The 22,639-nt window shown below is 35.7% G+C and overlaps 2 protein-coding genes across 5 annotated transcripts in view; one reads left to right on the top strand and one right to left on the bottom strand.

Annotated features, from left to right (window-relative positions):
- LOC136038688 (bone morphogenetic protein 10-like) overlaps positions 1 to 22,639 on the top strand; it is a 57,362-nt gene that overhangs the window by 13,279 nt on the left and 21,444 nt on the right. For all 4 annotated transcript variants that reach the window (XM_065721982.1, XM_065721983.1, XM_065721981.1 and 1 more), the window contains exons 2-4: positions 4,216 to 4,329; positions 17,217 to 17,449; positions 21,948 to 22,172. In XM_065721982.1, the coding sequence (XP_065578054.1) occupies positions 4,216 to 4,329; positions 17,217 to 17,449; positions 21,948 to 22,172 (572 nt within the window). The remainder of the gene's footprint in view (positions 1 to 4,215; positions 4,330 to 17,216; positions 17,450 to 21,947; positions 22,173 to 22,639) is intronic.
- The window catches only part of LOC136038689 (uncharacterized), a 97,678-nt gene continuing 92,214 nt past the window's right edge, over positions 17,176 to 22,639 (bottom strand). Inside the window, exon 2 of the mRNA XM_065721985.1 lies at positions 17,176 to 17,435. The gene's annotated coding sequence lies outside the window, so the exon portion shown is untranslated. The remainder of the gene's footprint in view (positions 17,436 to 22,639) is intronic.

Here is a 22,639-nt window from a genome sequence, read left to right as displayed (position 1 = left end):
AATATTAATAATGTACTAGTATTGCTACGGCTAATGCGTGAAGGTGAAAATTTAAGAGAATATGGAGGGGAAAATTGAACTAAAGTAAAACTTACTATGTGCATGCAAGTTGTCAAAATGGTGTATCTCGGGAATTGATTAGGATGTTAAATTGGAATTTTCAGGAAATACTTAGGTGGAAGATCAATTGACCAAAAAATAATATGTGCATGCTACTACTAATACCACTACTACTCCAACTATTACTATTAGCATTAAGGGTATTAAAGTGAAAATTCCAGGAAATTTTGAGGGGGAAGTTGACCCAAATTAAAACATACTATGAGCATACAGGTTAAAAGGGCATATCGGTAATATCATAGCAACGCCTTACAGTATAAAGTTGAGCTTTTCAGGACGAATTGGATGTTCAAATGACCAAAAGGCAATATGGGCATAACACTATTGCTGCTAGTGCTGGTGCTACTGCTGTTAGTACTACTGCCACCACTGTTAGTACTACTACTAATTCTCCTTCTACTACTATTGTGACTACTACTACAACAACGGATAGGTGTGTGAAGGTGGAATATTAAGGAGAAAGTTGAACTGAATCAAAACCCCCTGTTTCCATCAGGTGGGAAGCTAAACCGAATCTAAACTCACTGTTTCCACAGGTTGTCAAAAAGGCGTATCAGCAATACCTTAGGAGTAGCTTGGAGTATGCATTTGAAACTTATAGGGCTTGCTCCTATTATTATTATAGCTCTTGCTACTACTGCTTTCGCAACTAAAGCTAAGGGTAAAAAGGTGAAAATTTCAGGGAATTTTGAGACACCTTTGAACTAAATCAAAGTACACTAAGTGCATTCAGGTTTTCAAAATGATGTATCAGCAACGTATCTGGAACTGTCTACGGTATTGAGTTGAAACTTTCAGCAGGGGATGAGAGGCATGTTGAAAAAAAAGTTGCTATGTGCATACTGCTACTAATGCTACTACTACAATTAGAACAATTGATACCACTGAAGTTAAGGTATTAAGACGGAGCTTTCTGGGAATATTTAGGGGTATGTTTAATTAAATCAGCCCAAAAGACTACGATGATCTCATGGATTGTCAAAATTCTAATGCTACTACTAAGGCGAAGGGTTATAAGGACAGATTTTCAGGAAATTTTGAGGCGTATGCTGAATAAAATAGAAACACGCTATGTATATGCAGACTGTCTAAAGGCCGTATCATTAGTATCTCAAAAACGGTTTAGGGAATTATGTTTAAACTTTCAAGGCTTGTAGTGGGGTATTTTGAACTAATAAAAAGGCACTGACCATACTCCTACTACTACTGCTGTTATAACCGCAATTACTAAGATTCATAGTACTAATGCAGAACTTCCAGGGAGCTCGGGGGGGGGGTATGTTGGGGTGAATCAAGACTTATTATTTGCATACAGGTTATCAAAAGGACATATCAGCAATATTTTTTAAAATGGCTTAAAATTTAACTTGAAACTATCAGGACTTGGGGTGGAGATGCTGAATTAGGCCAAACAGATACACTTACTAACAACACGACTGTTGCTATCTCTAATGCTACTCCTAATGCTCTTATTGCTACTTCTGCTGCTATGACTACTTCTATTGCTAATGCTAAGGGTATTAGTTAAACTTTCAGGAAATGGTTAGGGCTATGTTCAGCTTAATCAAAATACTAGGTACAAGTTGTTTACCTTAGGGGGGTATTAGTAATATCCCAGAAACACCTTAGGGTATTAAGCTGTAGTATTAAGCTATGGAACTAAATAAAAATAGCTTAAATGTATACACGCTGTCATGATAGTAGGAACTTTGAAATAGAAAATTTCAAGATAATAAAAACCCATGCTCCCTAAAAACCAGAACGTAATCTGCACTTTACTACAAACAGTATATATTTTAAATATTTTCTCTTTTTTGACTTTACTAATTCCAAAATTATTCAGACTTCCAGGTATGAATATCAGTATATATATATATATATATATATATATATATATATATATATATATATATATATATATATATATATATATATATATATATATATATATATATATATATTGATTAATTTAATTGACTAATTTACCAATATTGACCAATATTGAAGTACGTATTGACCAGTATTTTAATGACTAATTTACGTAATAACTATCTTGGTAAAAAAAATTCCCTGAAGATCTTACTACGAAGTGCCACAAAAAACAGTAAAACAAATTTAATCAGTTTTAACTGAAGGTTTTAACAGAGGTTGTCACTGGAAGGCTAGGTGAATATGCTGTTTGAGTAATAGACAGCCTTCAAGCTGTATTTCTAGAATGTGATTTTTGGTGACCCAACTTGTGGTTATGATAAGGTCTTAGAAACCTGTTATGAAAACACTGCTTAAGTTTGCGTCTTACTTAGCCTGTTAAACTTGTTTGGTCCAGACCAAGGACGTTTTTTAACGATTAAGATAAGCACGTGTAGAGCTAGTCAGAACTTTTGCCTTGAGCCTTGTCCTACTTGTCCTACCAAAAGAATCTTTCAAACATACTGACAATCGAAGAATACAGAAATCTGAATATTTCCCACTTTGACAAATGTACCTGGGAATGGAAGCATCTAACAGAATGGCTTTGTTGTTCGTGATCGATTGCTCAAGCCAATATAACTGAATTTCATTTAAAAAGCTAATCGAGACCTTCATGCCAATTGGGGCAATAGAGCGGAGACGGGGGGGGGGCAGTTTACCCGATCTAGATTTTAAAAATACTTGATTATGGTACTTTTTCGAAAAATACCAAAATGTGGACGGCAGGGTAGGAATTTTGGTGTTTTGTTAAGTAAAAAGGGGTTATTAGGGATATGATTTTGGAAAAACAAAGTAGAAATACTGCATCCATTTAATGGTTAATATTCTTCACGGGCAGTTATTTTCATGTTTGCAGTGAAACCTTTTCTCATGCTCAATACTAAGTTTAGGTACTCTATTACATGCGTTAGGTGTTAGGGCCGGTTGAACACCATCTACAGTGCAAGATTACATTAATATGCTTACTCTTACGCAGTAGGAAAAATAAAGGATATTGACCCTAAAACGAACAGCAAATACTTCTGGATATGAGGGGAGCTGTGATTCCCTATTTTATTCTAAAATTGAACATGTGCCTTACTGAAAGCATATTAGAAAATAAAACCAAGGCCGATAGGTAGTTGAAACTGTCTTGTTTACCTATTAGGCCTACCTCTTAAAACATTTGGACTAAATTTTTTTTCCTCCGATTGAAGCCCCCTATAAACAAATCTGAATACACCTAGATGCTTGGTGCTCCATTTCTATTGCAATAAGGAACATACGTTTGAAGATGTGTAATTATTTATGATAGAATAATTCAAACCAAACTGTACAGAACAGGAAGGGATGCTGAAGGATGACACAATTCCTAGTGATTTGCGGAATACCTTACCGTTTCAAGTTTTGATATCGATCCCTGCTTTTATTTGAACATTTTTGAGTTAAATCTATCAAAGAGTTCCTGACTGCATTATATAGAATAGCAGCCCCCAAACGTTTGCTAAATTCACAAGGTCTCATTATGTTAGGGTCAATACGTCAATTTTGAAAATTTAACAAAAAGACAATAATCACTATGGCTCCAGACTACGCTATAATAAAGATGTATTTGTTATTCAGGTACTGTGCTATAGCGACTACACCAAAGAAGTGAAGTTAGATTAATCCTAAGGAAATCAAAAATATGATGAAATATAATACTTTAGTAAAAAAAAAATTATGGAAAATACATCAGAGAATTATGGAAAGCAGGCCGCCCAGAACGCACTGTATCAAATACCTATCCTAACGTAACCACTCTATATATTAAATATTTAATTAAAATGTACCTGCATAGTATTTTATCTTGCTCAGGCTAAGCTGATTATCTTCGAGTGGGCACAGAGTAAGTACCTTTGATTATTTATTGCTATAACAACACAAAAAGCTGTTGCTCGCAATTTGAAATATTGTAATGATAAAGGTAACTGTCGACCACAAATAGTGTAATATGTGAAAAGCATGAAGTTTAAAAATTTGTTGACTTTACAAGATGATGATTTAGCCTATTTCCAAGCGAAAGCAATTTAAAATTATAATATTTTAAAATGCTTTACTCCAAATCTTTTCCCCTTTATGAAACCCTATTTCCATGTTTTACAGGAACTGAGGATTCTGTCCGTTTTCGAGCAGAATTTAAGCAAGTGATTTTGCCAGAAGGAGAGATAATCGAAAAGGCTCTCCTGCACTTTCGAACTGAAACAGAATTCTCCAAAGGTAGGGAATTCTGCCTTTGAAATAACATTTGTTCTTTATTGTTAGTTTAGTTATTGTAGTCCTTGCTCGTTCCTTCTTCTTTAATTTTTGATATCGTTCGTAGCGTTTGTAGATTTTTTTATTTATTTTTTTTTTTATTTTTTTTTTTTTTTGGTTGGCTGGCTGGTTGGTCAGTTTATATGTCAAACAGTTCGTGGTAACGAACTGTAGTAAGGAGCGAGCCTGCTCAATAGTAAACGAAACTCTAAAAAATGGAATTTCGATGCTAAAAGATATATCAAAAGAATCGGATTTTTATGCCGATTTTGAATATATAAGTTACATCAAAGTTAGTCTTTGTCATCAAAAGTTACAAGCTTGAGAAAATTTGCCTTATTTTGGAAAAAAGGGGGAAACACCCCCTAAAAGTCATAGGATCTTAACGAAAATCACACCAAGACAAATCACGAAAGACAAATCACGGGTGTGTGTTTATTTGTTTGTTTGTTTGTTTGTTTTTTGTTTTGTTTTTTCCCAGGGGTTATCGTATCGACCAAGTGGTCCTAGAGTGTTGCAAGAGGGCTCATTCTAACGGAAATGAAAAGTTCTAGTGCCCTTTTTAAGTGATAAAAAAATGGAGGGAACCTAGGCCCCCTCCCACGCTCATTTTTTCCCCAAAGTCAACGGATCAAAATTTTGAGATAGCCATTTTGTTCCGCATAGTCGAAAACCACAATAACTATGTCTTTGGGGATGACTTACCCCCCCCCCCCCCACAGTCCCTAGGGGAGAGGCTGCAAGTTACAAACTTTGACCAATGTTTCAAACAGTTCGTGGTAACGAACTGTAGTAAGGAGCGACCCGGCTCAATAGTAACCAAAACTCTAAAAAATGGAATTTTGATACCAATAGCTACATCAAAAGAATCGCATTTTAATGCTGGTTTTAAATATATAAGTTTCATCAAGTTTAGTTATACCCATCAAAAGTTACGAGCCTGAGAAAATTTGCGTTATTTTAGAAAATAGGGGGAAACGCCCCCTAAAAGTCATAGAATCTTAACGAAAATCACACCATCAGATTCAGCGTATCAGAGAACCCTATTGTAGAATTTTCGAGCTCCTATCTACAAAAATGTGGAATTTTGCATTTTTTGCCAGAAGGCAGATCACGGATGCGTGTTTATTTGTTTTTTTATTTTTTTTTGTTTTTTTCCCCAGGGGTGATCGTATCGACCCAGTGGTCCTAGAATGTTGCAAGAGGGCTCATTCTAACGGAAATGAAAAGCTCTAGTGCCCTTTTTAAGTGACCAAAAAAATTGGAGGGCACCTTGGCCCCCTCCCACGCTAATTATTTTCCCAAAGTCAACGGATCAAAATTTTGAGATAGCCATTTTATTCAGCGTAGTCGAAAAACCTTATAACTATGTCTTTGGGGACGACTTACTCCCCCACAGTCCCCGTGGGAGGGGCAACAAGTTACAAACTTTGACCTGTGCTTACATACAGTAATGGTTATTGGAAAGTATACAGGCGTTTTCTGGAGGATTTTTTTGGTTTGGGGGAGGGGTTGAGAAGAGGGGGATATGCTGGGGGAACTTTCCTTCGAGAATTTGTAATGGGAGAAGAAAATTTCCATGAAGGGAGAGCAGGATTTACTAGCATTATTAAAAAAAAAAACAATTAAAAAATAAAAGTGAAAAAGCTTTTTCAGCTGGAAGTAAGGAACAGCAATAAAACTTAAAACAAACAGAAATTATTACGCATATGAGGGGCTCACCTCCTTCTAATACCTCGCTCTTTACGCTAAAGTATTTTCAGTAATTTCAACTACTTATTCTACGGCTTTTGTGATTCAGGGGGTCATTCTTAATGAATTGGGATAAAATTTAAGCTTTAGTGTAAAGAGCGAGGTACTGACGATGGGGCGAATCCCCTCATATATGTAATAAAAACATGAGAATACAAAAGTTCTTTACGTAAGCTAATTTATAAATTATGTAAATCTTTTACCAATAAAAAGATTCGTAAAAAATTAAAAGTTCTAGTTGCCTTTTTAATTAACCAAAAAATCGGGGGGCAACTAGGCTTCGTCCCCCGCTCTTTTTTTCTCAAAATCATTCGATCAAAATTATGAGAAAGCCATTGAGCCAAAAAAAAAAAAATATGCAAATTTCGTTTTGATTATTCCTCTGCGGAGAGCCAAAATCAAAACATGCATTGATTCAAAAACGTTCAGAAATTAAATAAAAAAAAACAAGTTTTTTAACTGAAAGTAAGGAGCGACATCAAAACTTAAAACGCACAGAAATTACTTCGTATATGAAAGAGGCTGCTTCCTCATCAACGCCCCGCTCTTTACGCTAAAGTTTTTTACTGTTTTAAAAAGAAGAATTGAGAGAAAGAGTCAAACTTTAGCGTAAAGAGCGGGGCGTTGATGAGGAAGCAGCCTCTTTCATATACGAAGTAATTTCTGTGCGTTTTAAGTTTTGATGTCGCTCCTTACTTTCAGTTAAAAAAACTTGTTTTTTTTTATTTAATACATACAGTAACGGTTATTGGGAAGTGTACCGACGTTTTCAGTGGGATTTTTTTGGTTTGGGTGTGGGGTTCAGGGGAGGGGGCTATATGGGAGGATCTTTCCTTGGAGGAATATTTCATGGGGGAAGAGAAATTCAATGAAAAGGGCGCAGGATTTTCTAGCATTACTATTAAAAAATAAACAATGAAAATAGATAATTAGAAAAGATGAGGGTTTTTTCGATGAGGAATGTAGGCAGAAAAGGGAAGAGGTAATTAGGAGTTTTAGGCTACTTAAAGCAACGGACCCATCGGATCAGGAATTAAACTTCTACAGGCTATCTGAATATAGGAAAGTAAGGTCAAATTATAATAGAGTTAAAAGACTTAAAAAGAGAGAGAGGCAGAAGGAGATTAATGAAGAAATTAAGAGAGCTTACAGTGTTAAAAACCCTAGAGAGTTTTGGTCGGTAGTTACATGCTCAATCCAGGGCCTGGGGAAAAAGAGGAGATGTCCCGCCAGTTGAGACGTGGCCAGATTATTTTGAAAAGAGGGAGTCTGAACATGTCAGGACGAATGATTTGAATGGGTCAAATGATAGTGAGTTAGGGAGGGTGAATTACCCTTTAAGGCAGAATGATTACGATTTAATTAGGCCTTTATCTGAAGAAGAAATTTGGGATCAGTTGAAAAAGATGAAGGGTAACTCGTGTCCAGGAATAGATGGTATATCTACAAAGGTCCTGAGGTTGGGAAGGACAACTATAATGCCTATGTTGCCCTTGATTTTCTCGTTTGTGGTAGAGAAAGCTTATTGGCCTCACTCGTGGGACATTTCGGTAGCAGTGCCTCTTTTTAAGAAAGGCAATAAAATGTTACATGAAAATTTTAGGTCTGTCTTAATGGGGAATGTGGTAAGTAAACTATTTTGTAAGGTTTTGGAATTTAGGCTAAGAGATTGGTTAGATAAAGAGGAAATACTGAGTCCGGTACAAGTGGGATTCAGATCGACGTTCAGCACTGTTAAGCATATTTTTACTTTGGAAATATTGAGACTGAAATATGCTAGAGGGAAAAATGGTCGGCTATTCGTAGCCTTTTTAGACCTGAGAAGTGCTTTTGACTCGGTAAACAGGAGGCTGTTAATCGAAAGCCTGTTAGAAATAGGCTTGCCGTCTTGTTTCGTAGCGATAATAGCAGCTATGTATCGGAGGGTGAAGTTTGTTGTAAAGGTGATGGGGAAATTTTCTAGACTGGTTACGTCTCATTTGGGTGTGAAACAATGATGTACTTTATCCCCAAAGCTTTTCTCTTTGTTTGTTAATGATTTAGACAGTTTTATGAAAAATAATGGAGCCCCATTTGTATCTTTGGATTGGTTCAGGCTATCATGTATGTTATTTGCAGATGATATAGTAGTAGTGGCGGATAGTAGGGAGAATCTTCAGAAGGAATTAGATTTAATAAAAGATTACTTAGAAAAGAAGGATTTGGAGTTAAATGCTAAGAAGTCAGTAGTACTAGTATTTAGGAGCAAAGGAGAGGTTGATTCTGAGGTTGTTTTTAATTTTGGAAGAGTGATGCTGGAGGTTAAAGAGGAGTTTGTTTATTTGGGTGTTAAGTTTAGTGCACTAAAGGGGATGTCTAGGCATGTGGAAGATTGTAATTTAAGTGTTAAAAGGTTAACAAATATGCTGTTGAGAAGTAATTTAGGTCAGCTATCTGACATGAGGATTCAGAAAAGGGTGTTCCAGACAAAAGTAGTTACTAGTCTACATTGGGGGTTGGAGGTTTGGGGTTTCGCTAAAGCCGCTAAGTTAGAAGTAGTTCAACTAAGATATTTTAAGAGAATTTTAGGATTGAAGGATTCATTTAGTTCAGTGGTATTGAAAGGAGATTTGGGGCTTTGCACTTTAAGGAGTGGTAGATTGGTTAAAATGGTGAAATATTGGGAGAAAATAATTAGACTACCTAGAGTTCGGCTTCTTAACTCAGCGTATTTGAAGAGTTTGAAGGACGGTAGACGGGATTCGTGGTCAAATCAGGTCAAGAAAATACTGGACATTTCGGGCCTTTCAGAGATGTGAAATGAAGGTAAAGGACCAGTGGATGGAAGCGTTTCAGTATGGAAGGAAGTTCAGCGAATCCTAAAGGACCAAGAAATACAAGAGTGGCAAACTCAAAAGGACCAATCGGTGTCTTTGAGGTTTTACTCCCAAGCTAAAGAGTGTTGGGGAGAGGAATTTTATTTTAAATTTGGGTTGAGTAGGGAGGACTTGAAGAATTTGTTGTTGCTAAGAGGAGATAGTTTAGATTTAGGTATAAGAAGGAAATATTTGGGAAAGTTTAGGCAGGAGGCAGGCCCTACTTTTGCCCTATAATTGTTTTAAAAAGTAGAATTGTGGCAAAGAGTCAAACTTTAGCGTAAAGAGCGAGGGGTTGCAGAGGGGACAACTCATTTCATATACGGAGTAATTTCTGTTCGTTTTAAGTTTTAATGCCGCTCCTTACTTTCAGCTAAAAAAATTAGTTTTTTTTTATTTAATTTATGAACGTTTTTGAATTAATGCATGTTTGGTTTTGGCTCTCCGCACTTAAATTATCAAAATGAAATTTGTATATTAATTCTTTTTTTTGCTAAATGGCTTTCTCTTAGTTTTGATCAGACGATTTTGAGAAATAAGGGGTGGAGAAGGAGGCCTAGTTGCCCTCGAATTTTTTGGTTACTTAAAAAGGCAACTAGAACTTTTAATTTTTAACGAACGTTTTTATTAGTAAAAAATATACGTAACTTAAGAATTAACTTACGTAACAAACTTTCATAACCTTATATTTTTATTATGTATACGAGGGGGTTTGTACCCTCGTTAATAGCTCGCTCTTTACACTAAATCATAAGTTTTGTCCCAATTCTTTAAGAATGACCCCTGAATCAGAAAGGCCGTAGAATAAATAGTTGAAATTACTAAAAATACTTTAGCATAAAGAGCAAGGTATTTATCTCCTCCTAAATACATCGCTCTTTATGCTAAAGTATTTTTAGAACCCCTCATATGCGTAATAATCTCTGTTCGTTTTAAGTTTCAATGCTACTTCTTCCTTTCATTTGAAAAAACGTTTTCATGTTTATTTTCATCGTTTTCTTATAGTAATAATATGAAAAAAACTTCGTTTTCTTAAAGAGTTAAAGAGGCTGCGTCCCAAAGTCGAACCTTAAAACGTACAGGAATTAGAAGAGGCAGTTGGGGGGCTGCCGCCCCCCAAACCCCCAGCTTTTAAAGACTCTTTTGTACAGGTTTTTTTGTGGGGGGACTTCATTGTTACTAATAACTAGTTTCGGCGCAATGGTTCTCCTGTCCTCTTGTGTTTAACATTTTTCGAAGTTATTCCATTATTCATTCATTTCAATTTTTTGTTAATTAAAAGAGGGCCTTTCCGAAGCCAAGAGCGAGGGGTTAGCAAAAAAACAAAAACCCTGTACAAAAGAGTCTTTAAAAGCTGGGGGTTTGGGGGGCGGCAGCCCCCCAACTACCTCTTCTAATTCCTGTACGTTTTAAGGTTCGACTTTGGGACGCAGCCTCTTTAACTCTTTAAGAAAACGAAGTTTTTTTCATATTATTTCTGTACATTTTTCTACAATTAGAATATTAGGACTATAAGAAGACTATTAGGAGAGGCAAACTCCCCGCTTTTAAAGACTCTTTTGTACAGGTTTAATTTTTTTTTCATATTAATTCTGTACGTTTTTCTACAATCCATGGTGGATGTAATTTAATAATTCCTGTACTCCTCGTACAGGAATTAGGAGAGGAACCCCCCCCCCCTCCGCTTTTAAATCATTGTATAAAATAGAAAAAAAAATAGATAGAATGACCGAAATGTTTCTTTTGCTCATAAGAAGCTAATATTCTGTTATCTCTCAAATGATAAGCTGTCCAGGTGTTATCAAAATTTTTTTGATGTTGTGAAAAAAAACCGCCCGTAAGGGACTTGAACCCTTGACCAGAGGATTAAAAGTCCCACGCTCTACCGACAGAGCTAATCACTTGCATGTGTGTAAATATAACTTCTCAATAAATTTTAAAAATTTCAAATTAACATGGGCTCTTATGGAGACGTTAATTAAGTAGCTAATGCGTGGTTTCTGGAAAACAGGGAAGGAGTTATCGGATCGAGCTGAAATTTCGCGGATAAGCTCCTGGGCCGTAGGGGACCTTGACTTGTGAATTTCAGCCCGATCGGACAACGTTAAAAGGGGGGGTGGGGTTAATGGGTCGAAACTTTCGGGGGGTTAAGATTTTCCTACGAAACTTTCAAGGGCACTTACTCGGAGAATTCCACATCGAATGAGTCTTCGGACACCCAGATCCGATGTCGGATGTGACCTGTAGGCGTCTAGGAAAAAAAAGAAAATGAATTTTAAGTGGCTATGCGTGGTTTCTGGAAAACAGGGAAGGAGTTATCGGATCGAGCTGAAATTTCGCGGATAAGCTCCTGGGCCCTAGGGGACCTTAACTTGTGAATTTCAGCCCGATCGGACAACGTTAAAGGGGGGCTGGGGTTGACGGGTTGAAACTTTCGGCCAGATTTTCCCCATGAAGGAAAAGTTGGAGGGGGATGAAATTTTGCAGGTTTCTTAGTTGGAGCTCGGGCTACGAAATGCATCCCTCCCCATCCCTCTGCGACCACTGGAACCGAAGATCGCTTAACATTGTCGTGTGTCGCCTCTTTATAAAGGCACGAGTGTGCCTCCTTGATGCTAGAGAATCCTGCGCCCTTGTCATTGAATTTTTCTTCCCCCATGACAGATTCCTCCAAGACAAGATCCTCCAACATAGCCCCCACTCCTCGGCCCCCTGAATAAAATCCCCCTGAAAACGTCTGTACACTTCCCAATAACCATTACTATATGTAAACACTGGTCAAAGTTTGTAACTTGCAGCCCCTCCCCCAGGGATTGTGGGGGAGTAATTGTCATCCCCAAAGACATAGTTATTATGGTTTTCGACTATGCTGAACAAAATAGCTATCTCAAAATTTTGATCCGTTGACTTTGGGAAAAAAATGAGCGTGGGAGGGGGCCTAGATGCCCTCCAATTTTTTTTGTCACTTAAAAAGGGCACTAGAACTTTTCATTTCCGTTAGAATGAGCCCTCTTGCGACATTCTAGGACCACTTGGTCGATACGATGACCCCTGGGGAAAAGAAAAAAAAAAAAAAATAAACACGCACCCGTGATTTGTCTTCTGGCAAAAAATACAAAATTCCACATTTTTGTAGATAGGAGCTTGAAACTTCTACAGTAGTGTTCTCTGATACGCTGAATCTGATGGTGTCATTTTCGTTAAGATCCTATGACTTTTAGGGGGTGTTTCCCCCTATTTTCCTAAATAAGGCAAATTTTCTCAGGCTCGTAACTTTTGATAAGTAAGACTAAACTTGATGAAAATTGTATATTTAAAATCAGCATTAAAATGCGATTCTTTTGATGTAGCTATTGGTATAAAAATTCAATTTTTTAGAGTTTTGGTTACTATTGAGCCGGGTCGCTCCTTACTACAGTTCGTTACCACGAACTGTTTGAAAGGAGTTAGATCTCCGATGCAAAAAGAAGAAGGAACAAAAGCCTGAGTGAAAATCATTTGCATAAGCAGAGACACAAGAGCCGCAAGAAGTTTTCCCCAGTATTTCAAATGAATCGCACTGACTTGGTCGATACCAGATGAACGTTTCCATTTTAATTTTTGGATGGTATCTTCGACAGAACAGGTACTGACCACGAAATCTTCATCAAGTTGAGCATCCAGAAACTTATCCAGAGCTGCTTCATAAGATTGCTTTATGATGGGATCAGGGGTAGAAAACTCAGATTCGTAATTACCTTATTTACCAAAGTAGAACTTTGTTTGTGGGTGGGAAAGAATTCGAAAAGACGTCTTAGTCTTTCAAAATTTTTCAAGGAATGATGAGGGAGATTTTGACCAAACCAAAAGACAATATGCGCATCCAGGCTGTCAAAATTGCGCATTTGAAATATCTCAGGAGCGGTTAGAACTATTAAGTTGAAATTTTTATGGATTGTTGAGGGTTATTCCAATTTAAATCAATAGCCACCGCGTGCATCAAGGTTGTCAAAAGTGTGTATCTGCAAATATCTGAGAAAAAGCTAGTCGCATTAAGTTGAAACTTCTAAGGAATATTCAGCGGATCTAGAACTAATTTAATATACACTAGTTGCATACTGACTGAGATAAATGCGTGTAATAACTATCTCAAGAGCGGCTAAGGGTAATATATTGAAACTTTCAGGGAATGTTGAGATAGATGTTGAATTAAATGAAAAAACAATATGTGGATCCAAGTTGTCAAAAGTTTATATCTGTTTTATCCAAGGAACAGGTAGGGGAAATAAAATGAAGTTATCCCGGAATCAGCATTCCCGGCAATGTCTCAGGAACGGCTAAGGATATTAAGTTGAAACTTTTAGGGACTGTTCAGGAGAAAGTTGAACTAACTCTGAAGACGTGTGTGCATCAGGGTTGTCAAAATGACCTTAACAGGGAAAAATATTCATAATATTAACTAATTGTGAAAGGTTGGCAGTAAAAAACGAACATAAATTAATTTTTTAATAGCTTTTTCCGAGCATTACGTTTTTTCAAAAATAAGAGTAGATAACAGCGTGAATAATTCAGACGTAAAAACGGTCCCTGTATCCACGGACAGATATTATATTATTTATTTTTTTAATAACTTTTTTAGTAACATTAACGTTCCATAACTGTCACTTCTCTTTGAAGGAATATAAACTGTGTATATAAATTTCTTGTATTTTAAATTCAAGCAAAGATAGTATATTGTTTATTTTTGAATAACTACTTCAGTGACATTAATATTCCATAACTGTCATGCCGAATGTCCTACCGACAACCACGTGGAAACCATTAAGAGGAGTTTTATCTACTCTCTTAAAGTGAGCAATAATTGTGTGTGTGTATATTTTTTCTTGTAAACGACTCCATAACATTTCTAGAAAATTGGCACAATAGCATTTTCCGGTTTGAAAAAATGATCTTGACAAGACAAGACTGTGGAAAAACTTGATTTTTTCTAGGAATGATAGTATTGGAACGTTTTTTGGTCTCTATGATGTCATGCGAATTTGTTCAATATGACGAATGAATCCAAATATCTAAAGCAAAAGGTATGGAAAAAATGTCTGAAGTAAAGATGAACGAAAATGAAGTACAACGAAATCTGATGTTGGAAGACATGCGACAACGAGTATCACAACAAATCACAAATGAAATTGTTTCACAACAAAATCTGTGATTAGAAGACAAGCGACGGCGAAGATCAGATCGAAATTACAAACGAATATGACGCAAAACAAAGTCTGCGGTTAAATGATAAGCGACAGTGACAATTACAACGTATTGCATATGAAAATTATACAGAACGGAGTTTGTGCTTAAAATACATGCGACAATGGTCATCACAACTGAACAGGAAGCATTTGCTAGTGATAAAATGACAATTGAATGACCTATTTTAAAGTCCTGACCTATTGTGATCGTTCTTGTGACCTGATATGTTACTATATATTATAATTATTAATCGTACAGTCTACTTTGAAAATATTTAACTTTAACAATAAGACGTTTTGTTGGCAGTTGTCAGGGCTTCCTCCCACTCTTCATTGTAAACGTTCGTCGTTCATTTTTGGGCGGCAGCAGAATTTTTAAGCTACGTTGTCTTTTTACACGAGAAAATGCCAAGTATAACGTACGATAAAGATGCCCTTTGCTTTAGCTGCCTGTACTGGTCGTCCACACATGAAATTGGATTAATTCCAAAGAAAAATTAGTTCCCGAAGAGACATCAGTTCCTTCGGCCCAAAGACTTGCGGCTGCAAGTTTTAAATTGATCAGGAAAAAGCGTCTGTGTCTTATTTTCGGTCCTCTAACGTGGATGGGAGGGGGTTACGAGGGAGGATATTTCCATGGAGGAATTTATCATGAGGGAAGAGAATTTCCGTGAAGGGGGAGAAGGATTTTCTAGCATTATTAAAAAAAAGAGAAAATAAATAAAAAAAATCACCCGGAGGTTATTAGTAGTATTAAAACTTAACACTAGCATAAAATATTAACTATATAAGGGGGTTCCTCTCCTCCACAATACCTTGCTCCTTACGCTAAAGTATTTTTTGTAATTTCAAATATTTACTCTACGACCTTTGTGATTCAGGGGTCATTCTTAAAGATTTGGGATAAAATTCAAGCTTTAGTGTAGAGAGCAAGGAATTGACGAGGGGGAAAAGCCCCTCGTATTCATAATGAAAATATACAAATATAGAAGTTCGTTACGTAAGTTAATTCGTAGGGTACGAATGTTTATCACTAACAAAAACGTTCGTACAAAAAATAAAAAAAAATCTAGTTGCATTTTTAAGTAACCAAAAATTCGAGGACAGCTAAGTCTCCTCCCCCGCCTCTTTTTTATCAAAATCATCCGATCAAAATTATTAGAAAGCCATTTAGCCAAAAAAAAAAAAATTAGTATGCAAATTTCGTTTTAATTATTCGTGTGCGGTGAGCGAAAATCAAAACAAGCATTAATTCAAAAACGTTCAGAAATTAAATAAAAAAAACAAGTTTATTTTAATTGTAAGTAAGGAGCGACATTATTACTTAAAACGAGCGGAAATTACTCCTTATATGAAAGAGGTTGTCCCCTCTGCAACGCCTCACTCTTTACGCTTAAGTTTTTTTTATTGTTTTAAAAAGTAGAGTTGTGACAGAGTCAAACTTTAGCGTAATGAGCGAGGCGTTGCAGAGGGGATAACCTCTTTCTTATACGGAGTAATTTTGTTCGTTTTAAGTTTTAATGTCGCTCCTTGCTTGCAGTTAAAACAATTTTTTTTTTTAATTTAATTCAGCAATAAGAATGGAGATATTAGCTTGCAGCACCCTTATTCAGGCTTAGTAAAAATGAAGGGTGTTTCCATTCCCCCTACCCCTTTCTAAATTTATACGAAGGCTTATGGAGATTTAAACAAATTAGACACCCTTTTAGGAATCTAGAATCCCCTCACCTACACCGGAGTTTGCAGGGTTAAGAAAGGGCTTGTGAGATAGGCTGGACGCTCCCCAGCAACTTTTGACTCAAATAACGGGCTGTAGAAATTCAAACTTCGCTCGAATGCACGACAACAACCAAATTTGTACAACCATCCCTTCCATGCTCCGTCCCGAAAAAGAAATATATGGAAGGCGCTTCGCTCTTTGCCAAAAAAGCTAGGTGACTGTCCGTCAATGCACACTCCACGGTTCTCAACTTTAAGCTTATGGATATCGTTATGGCAACCTCTATTTCAGTGATGGTTCGAGACCTGGGCAAGGGGAACATCTGCCCATCCCCAGTTTTTCTTAATTCTAACATTAAATTACTTTTATTTTATGTTTTTAGATTTCTATTAAGGTACCTTGCCCCCTAGATTATGAGGCCTAAAACCGCTACTGCTCTATTTCTTTTTAGAGGCAAAATTAACTTTTGATATTTTTTTTCTTCTCTTTTATCTCTGAAATGTTCCTATGTATTTGTTTTTCTTTTGTTTATGTTGTGTATATCGTTTTATATATTTTGTATTAATCAAATAAAATTAATCGGCCTCAGTACTATAGAAAATGTCAAAAATCTTGAAATACCCCAAGCTAAGTAGAAATAATTCTTTTTTTCTGTAACTGAAATAAAAAAAGAAAAGTATATAAAATACTTGTGACCAAAGCCAAATCTCTGAAAAGTCATTCTGATGTGAGGGGTGACACAGGTCTAAAATAGGTGAATTGATGAGTGACAGGAAGATGTCATACATGGATAACTACATCCATAGAAGAAAATACCTAATGAAGTCTGGCAGTACAAAAACAGAAAAAAAAAATCTTAAATGTATTTCTTTAAGCTTTCAAATTCTATTCTCCTATACCTCCATAAAAACCCAATGCATCTAATAAGAGTCATCGATCTTCTCAAAGAAAGAAGGATTGTTACTGATGCATCCTTCGGTTGTGGTTAAGCTGAGTCCTGTACACTACATTACTTTGACACGTTTGGTGTTGAGTATTCTAAGACTCCACATGATAGTTTATTTATAAGCTCTTAAGTCATCCGTATGAAACTCAATAATCAAATTAAATCTATCCGTTCATTCTTATAAAACCCAATGGTAGTTTGTAGTATTTCAGATACTAATAAGTATAACTAGTATGTGTATTTTATTCTTTTTTCAGTTAGGAAGTGAGTTCCGTAGATAGTAGGCTAGTTTTTATATAAAACACAAAAGTGACATATTTAACTTAATGTTTACTAAAATACTATTTGTATTACAGAATTTCAAGTAGAAATCAACAATGTCAGTTGCACAGTTAAAAGTGACACGGAAACAGCAGACATTGAAATTACACAACTAGTGGAAAAGTGGACCACCGAAGCCGACATCAAACAGGCCGTGATTATTGAATTTGTTTCCAAAGAACATACACGGCTCTTAAAATCAATTGCAGAAAAATTAGCAAATACATTTGATCCAGTTATTCTTGTCTTCACTTCTGAAAGTAAAAAGGTAGACTATAGGTTACTAACTTTTCTTGAACAAATAATTTGTTACAAGTAAACTGGTCACTTTCAAAGTATTATAACTGCTAAAAGCTCTTATTTGTAATGTTTAGTATTCTTGCTTACTGCTACAACCAAAACAACAAATTTTTAAGCCTGGTATCAAACAGTTCGTGGTATGGTACTCAATAGTAACCGGCTCAATAGTAACCGAAACTCTAAAAAATGGAAGTTTGATACCAATAGTTACATCGAAACAATTGCATTTTAATACTGATTTTAAATATATAAGTTTCATCAAGTTTAGTATTACCTATCAAAAGTTACGAGCCTGAGAAAATTTACTTTATTTTAGAAAATAGGAGGAAACACCCTCTAAAAGTAATACTATCTTAACGAAAATCACACCATCAGGTTCAGCGTATCAGAGAATCCTATTGTAGAAGTTTCAAGCTCTTATCTACAAAAATGTGGAATTTCATATTTTTTGCCAGAAGACAGATCACGGATGCGTGTTCATTTGTTTTTGTTTTTTTGTTTGTTTGTTTTTTTCCCAGGGGTGATCGTAGTGACTCAATGGTCCTAGAATGTCGCACGAGGGCTTATTGTAACGGAAATCAAAAGTTCTAGTGCCCTTTTTAAGTGACCAAAAAATTGGAGGGCAACTAGGCCCCTTCCACGCTTATGTTCCCCCAAAGTCACCGGATCAAAATTCTAAGATTGCCATTTTATTCACCATAGTCAAAAAATCTAATAACTATGTCTTTGGGGACGACTTACTCCCCCACAGTACCCGTGAGAGGGGCTGCAAGTTACAAACTTTGACCGTTGTTTACATACACTAATGGCTATTGGGAAGTGTACAGACGTTTTCAGGGGGATTTTTTGGTTTGGGGGGGGGGGAGAAGTTGAGGGGATAGGGCTACGGGGGAGGATTTTTCCATGGAGGAGTTTCTCATGGGGGAAGAAAATTTCAATGAAGGGGCGAAGGACTTTCTAGCATTATTAAAAAAACTATGGAAAAATAAATACGAAAAGTTTTTTCAACAGAAAGTGAGGAGCAGCATTAAAACTCAAAACGAACAGAAATTATTACGCATATGAGGGGTTCACCCCTCCTCGTAATACCTTTCTCTTTACGCTAAAGTATTTTTAGTAATTTCAACTATTTATTCTACGGCCTTTGTGATTCAGGGGTCATTCTTAAGGAGGTGGGACAAAATTCATGTTTTAGCGTAAAGAGCGAGGTATTGACGAGGGGGTGAACCCTCTCATATACTTAATAAAAACATACGAATATAGAAGTTCGTTACGTAAGTTAATTCGTAAGTTACGTATATTTTTTACTAATGAAAACGTTCGTAAAAAATTAAAAGTTATAGTTGCCTTTTTCAGTAATCAAAAAATTGGAGGGCTACTAGGCCTCCTTCCCCGCTCCTTTTTTCTCAAAATCTTCCGATTGAAACTATGAGAAAGCTATTTAGCCAAAGAAATTAATATGCAAATTTTGCTTTAATTATTTATGTGCGGAGAGCCAAAATCAAAACGTGCATTAATTCAAAAACGTTCAGAAATTAAAATAAAACATGTATTTTTTTTAACTGAAAGTAAGGAGCGACATTAAAACTTAAAACGAACAGAAATTACTCCTTATATGAAAAGGGATTTTCCTCCTCAACGCCCCGCTCTTTACGCTAAAGTTTTTTACTGTTTTAAAAAGTAGAGTTGAGAGGAAGAGTTAAACTTTAGAGTAAAGAGAGGGGCGTTGATGAGGAAAAGCCCCTTTCATATACGGAGTAATGTCTATTCGTTTTAAGCTTTAACGTCGCTCCCTACTTATAGTTAAAAAACCTTTTTTTTTTTATTTAATACTATTAAAGACCACTCTTCCATGGCACTATACCCTGCCTGAATACAACCACAACAAAAACACAACCTACAACCACAACTTCGGTGGTTGCTTTTGTTGTGCTGAAAAGCACAACAAAAGCAACTGCCAGAAATCAAACAGTTCGTGGTAACGAACTGTAGTAAGGAGCGACCCGACTCAATAGTAAACGAAACTCTAAAAAACGGAACTTTAATGCTAAAAGATACATCAAAAGAATTGGGGTTTCATGCTGATTTTAAATATACAAGTTTCCTCAGATTTAGTCTATGTCATCAAAAGTTACGAGCCTAAGAAAATTTGCCTCATTTTGGAAAATAGGGGGAAATACCCCCTAAAAGTCATAGAACCTTAACGAAAATCACACCATCGCATTCAGCGTATCAGAGAACTTTATCTACAAAAAAAATCTCCTATCTACAAAAATGTGGAATTTCGTATTGGAGGGCACCTAGGCCCCCTCCCTCGCTCATGTTTTCTCAAAGCCAACGGATCAAAATTTTGAGATAGCCATTTTGTTCCGCATAGTCGAAAACCATAATAACTACCTCTTTGGGGATGACTTACTCCCCCACAGTCCCTGGGGGAGGGGCTGCAAGTTACAAACTTTGACCAGTGTTTACATACAGTAATGGTTATTGGGATGCGTACAGACGTTTTCAGTGGGATTTTGTTGGTTTGGGGGTGGGGTTGAGGGGAGGGGGCTATGTGGGAGGATCTTTCCTTGGAGGAACATGGGCGAAGAGAAATTCAATGGAAAGGACGCGGGATTTTCTAGTATTACTATAAAAAAAAACAATGAAATAATAAACATGAAAAAGTTTTTTCAATTGAAAGTAAGGAGTAGCATTAAAACTTAAAACGAACAGAGAATATTAAGCATATGAGGGGTTCTAAAATAATTTAGCATAAAGAGCGAGGTATCTAGGAGAAGATAAATACCTCGCTCTTTATGCTAAAGTATTTTTAGTAATTTAAACTATTTATTCTACGGCCTTTCTGATTCAGGGGTTATTCTTAAAGAATTTGGACAAAACTTAAGATTTAGTGTAAAGAGCGAGGTATTAAAGAGGGAACAAACCCCCTCATATACATAATAAAAATATAAGAATATAAAAGTTTGTTACGTAAGTTAATTCTTAAGTTACGCATATTTTTATTAATAAAAATGTTCGTCAAAAATTAAAAGTTCTAGTTGCCTTTTTAAGTAAGCAAAAAATTGGAGGGCAACAGGGCTCCTTTCTCACCCCTTATATCTCAAAATCGTCTGATCAAAACTAAGAGAAATCCATTTAGCCAAAAAAAGAATTAATATGCAAATTTCATTTTAATAATCTATTTGCGGAGAGTCAAAATCAAACATGCATTAATTCAAAAACGTTCAGAAATTAAATAAAAAACTAGTTTTTTAAACTGAATGTAAGGAGCGACATTAAAACTTAAAACGAGCAGATATTACTCCGTATATGAAATGGGTTATCCCCTCCGCAATCCCTTGCTCTTTACGCTAAAGTTTGACTCTTTGTCACAGTTCTACTTTTTAAAACAATTAAGACTTTAGCGTAAAGAGCGAGGGATTGCGGAGGGGACAACCCATTTCATATACGGATTAATTTCTGTTCGTTTTAAATTTTAATATCGCTCCTAACTTTCAGTTTAAAAAACTAGTTTTTTTTTTTTTATTTAATCCTCATAATAAGTCCAACTGGCTCAACTAAGCTTTTAAATTTTAGCTGGTTTTACAAAAATAGACAAACACAAAAAGTCAATGAATTTTCAATGAAGACAGAACTGTAAAACTATACGGATAGATTTTGGTTTCTCTTTCGACTTTTTGTATATTTTCCTTTGTTGGTCCTATCTGAGCGCGGTTCGTCAGATAAAGAAAACCAATTTACAAGATAGGACAAAGGAAAGCAAAACCTTTCTGTGAAAGAAAAGTAATACCATTCATTTTTGTTTTTCTCTGGATATCGCCTAAAAGAAATAAGCTGAGTGACATACTCCAGTGTTTCCCTTCATTTTTGGAAATATTTTGATCTGCTAAAACTTCGCCTTTTCTTAAAATACGGACCTTTTCTTTTTTTTGTAATCGTATACTTTATCCGTACTTTTGACCTCTTAAATGGTAGAAAAAGTAAATGGATTCAAACATTGATATTCCAACGATGTGGCACAATATATCAAAGATACGGAGATTTGTAAAGTACTAGCTACACTTATACGCTTTAGTTTACACATGTCCCCTGAATAGGAATTCAAGCTACATATTTTTTTCCATCTGCTTAAATTTCTAAATACAAACCAAAAAATACCGAATGAATGATTAGGATTTTTGAATTGAAAGTCAATTAACTTCATTCAAAGTGTTCCGGAACATTCAAGGATTAAGGTTAAATGTTCTGCTATTGCATTTGCTTTTTGTTTTTCACTTTTTGGGTAAACCCATAAACACTGACGAGTTAGACCGATGTTTCTAGAGAAAAAAAATACAGATTTAAAAGTAAAATGACAGAATATGAAATATTTTAGATTGACTTTGTGATCTAATTGACTCTAGTACATAGACCTGATTTGAAAAGAAAAATGTCTTTTATAGCTTTTTTCTTCTTTTTAGACAAGAAAAAGGCGACAACTTGAATTAGAAGTATATGAAGAAGAATCTAATAAAATTTCTGATTATTCGCCTGGATTATTTTCGAAATATTTTACAACCAAAGGCAGAAATGAAAAACGAAGACATAGTCGTTATTATAGGGGCCATTGCAAGAAACGTCCACTATATATAGATTTCAAGAAGATCAATTACGATTCCTGGATTATTGCACCAAAAGGCTATGAAGTAAGTATAGAGATTTGTCGTAAGTGTGGCAATAAATTATTGCCATTTTCCCCTTATTTTTTAAAGCAGTTTTCGAATAGTTAAAAAGTAATATTTATTCTCAAGCCCCTCCTCCTCTACTCTTAATAAGTTTGGCTTTTTACCTTCCAGAAATATTTTGTGGGTACCATTGTTCCAGAGAAAACAATAATTAAATTACTTTTACAATTGTGAAAACATATATTTTAATCCTGGGGTCGTGTTATAAACAGTTTGAAGTGCTCACCTCCAATCAATTCGTCTCTTCGGCTATGTGACTTCGTTTCTCATTATAAAAATATTTTGCTGGATTTTGGAGATATTAATCTCCAAAATCATTTTACAAAGCTTGTCAAATCAATCCTCCCAATTCGTATCCTTCAACAAGGTTGACTCTAGTTCGGCATTGTGTAGTGACATGCATGAGAAGTGTAGCATAAGTGGGAGAC

The sequence above is a fragment of the Artemia franciscana genome, chromosome 18 (genome assembly GCF_032884065.1).
Source record: "Artemia franciscana chromosome 18, ASM3288406v1, whole genome shotgun sequence".
Classification (NCBI taxonomy): domain Eukaryota; kingdom Metazoa; phylum Arthropoda; class Branchiopoda; order Anostraca; family Artemiidae; genus Artemia; species Artemia franciscana.
Note: the sequence above shows the minus strand (reverse complement) of the source record. Positions and strands in the feature narration are given on the sequence as shown.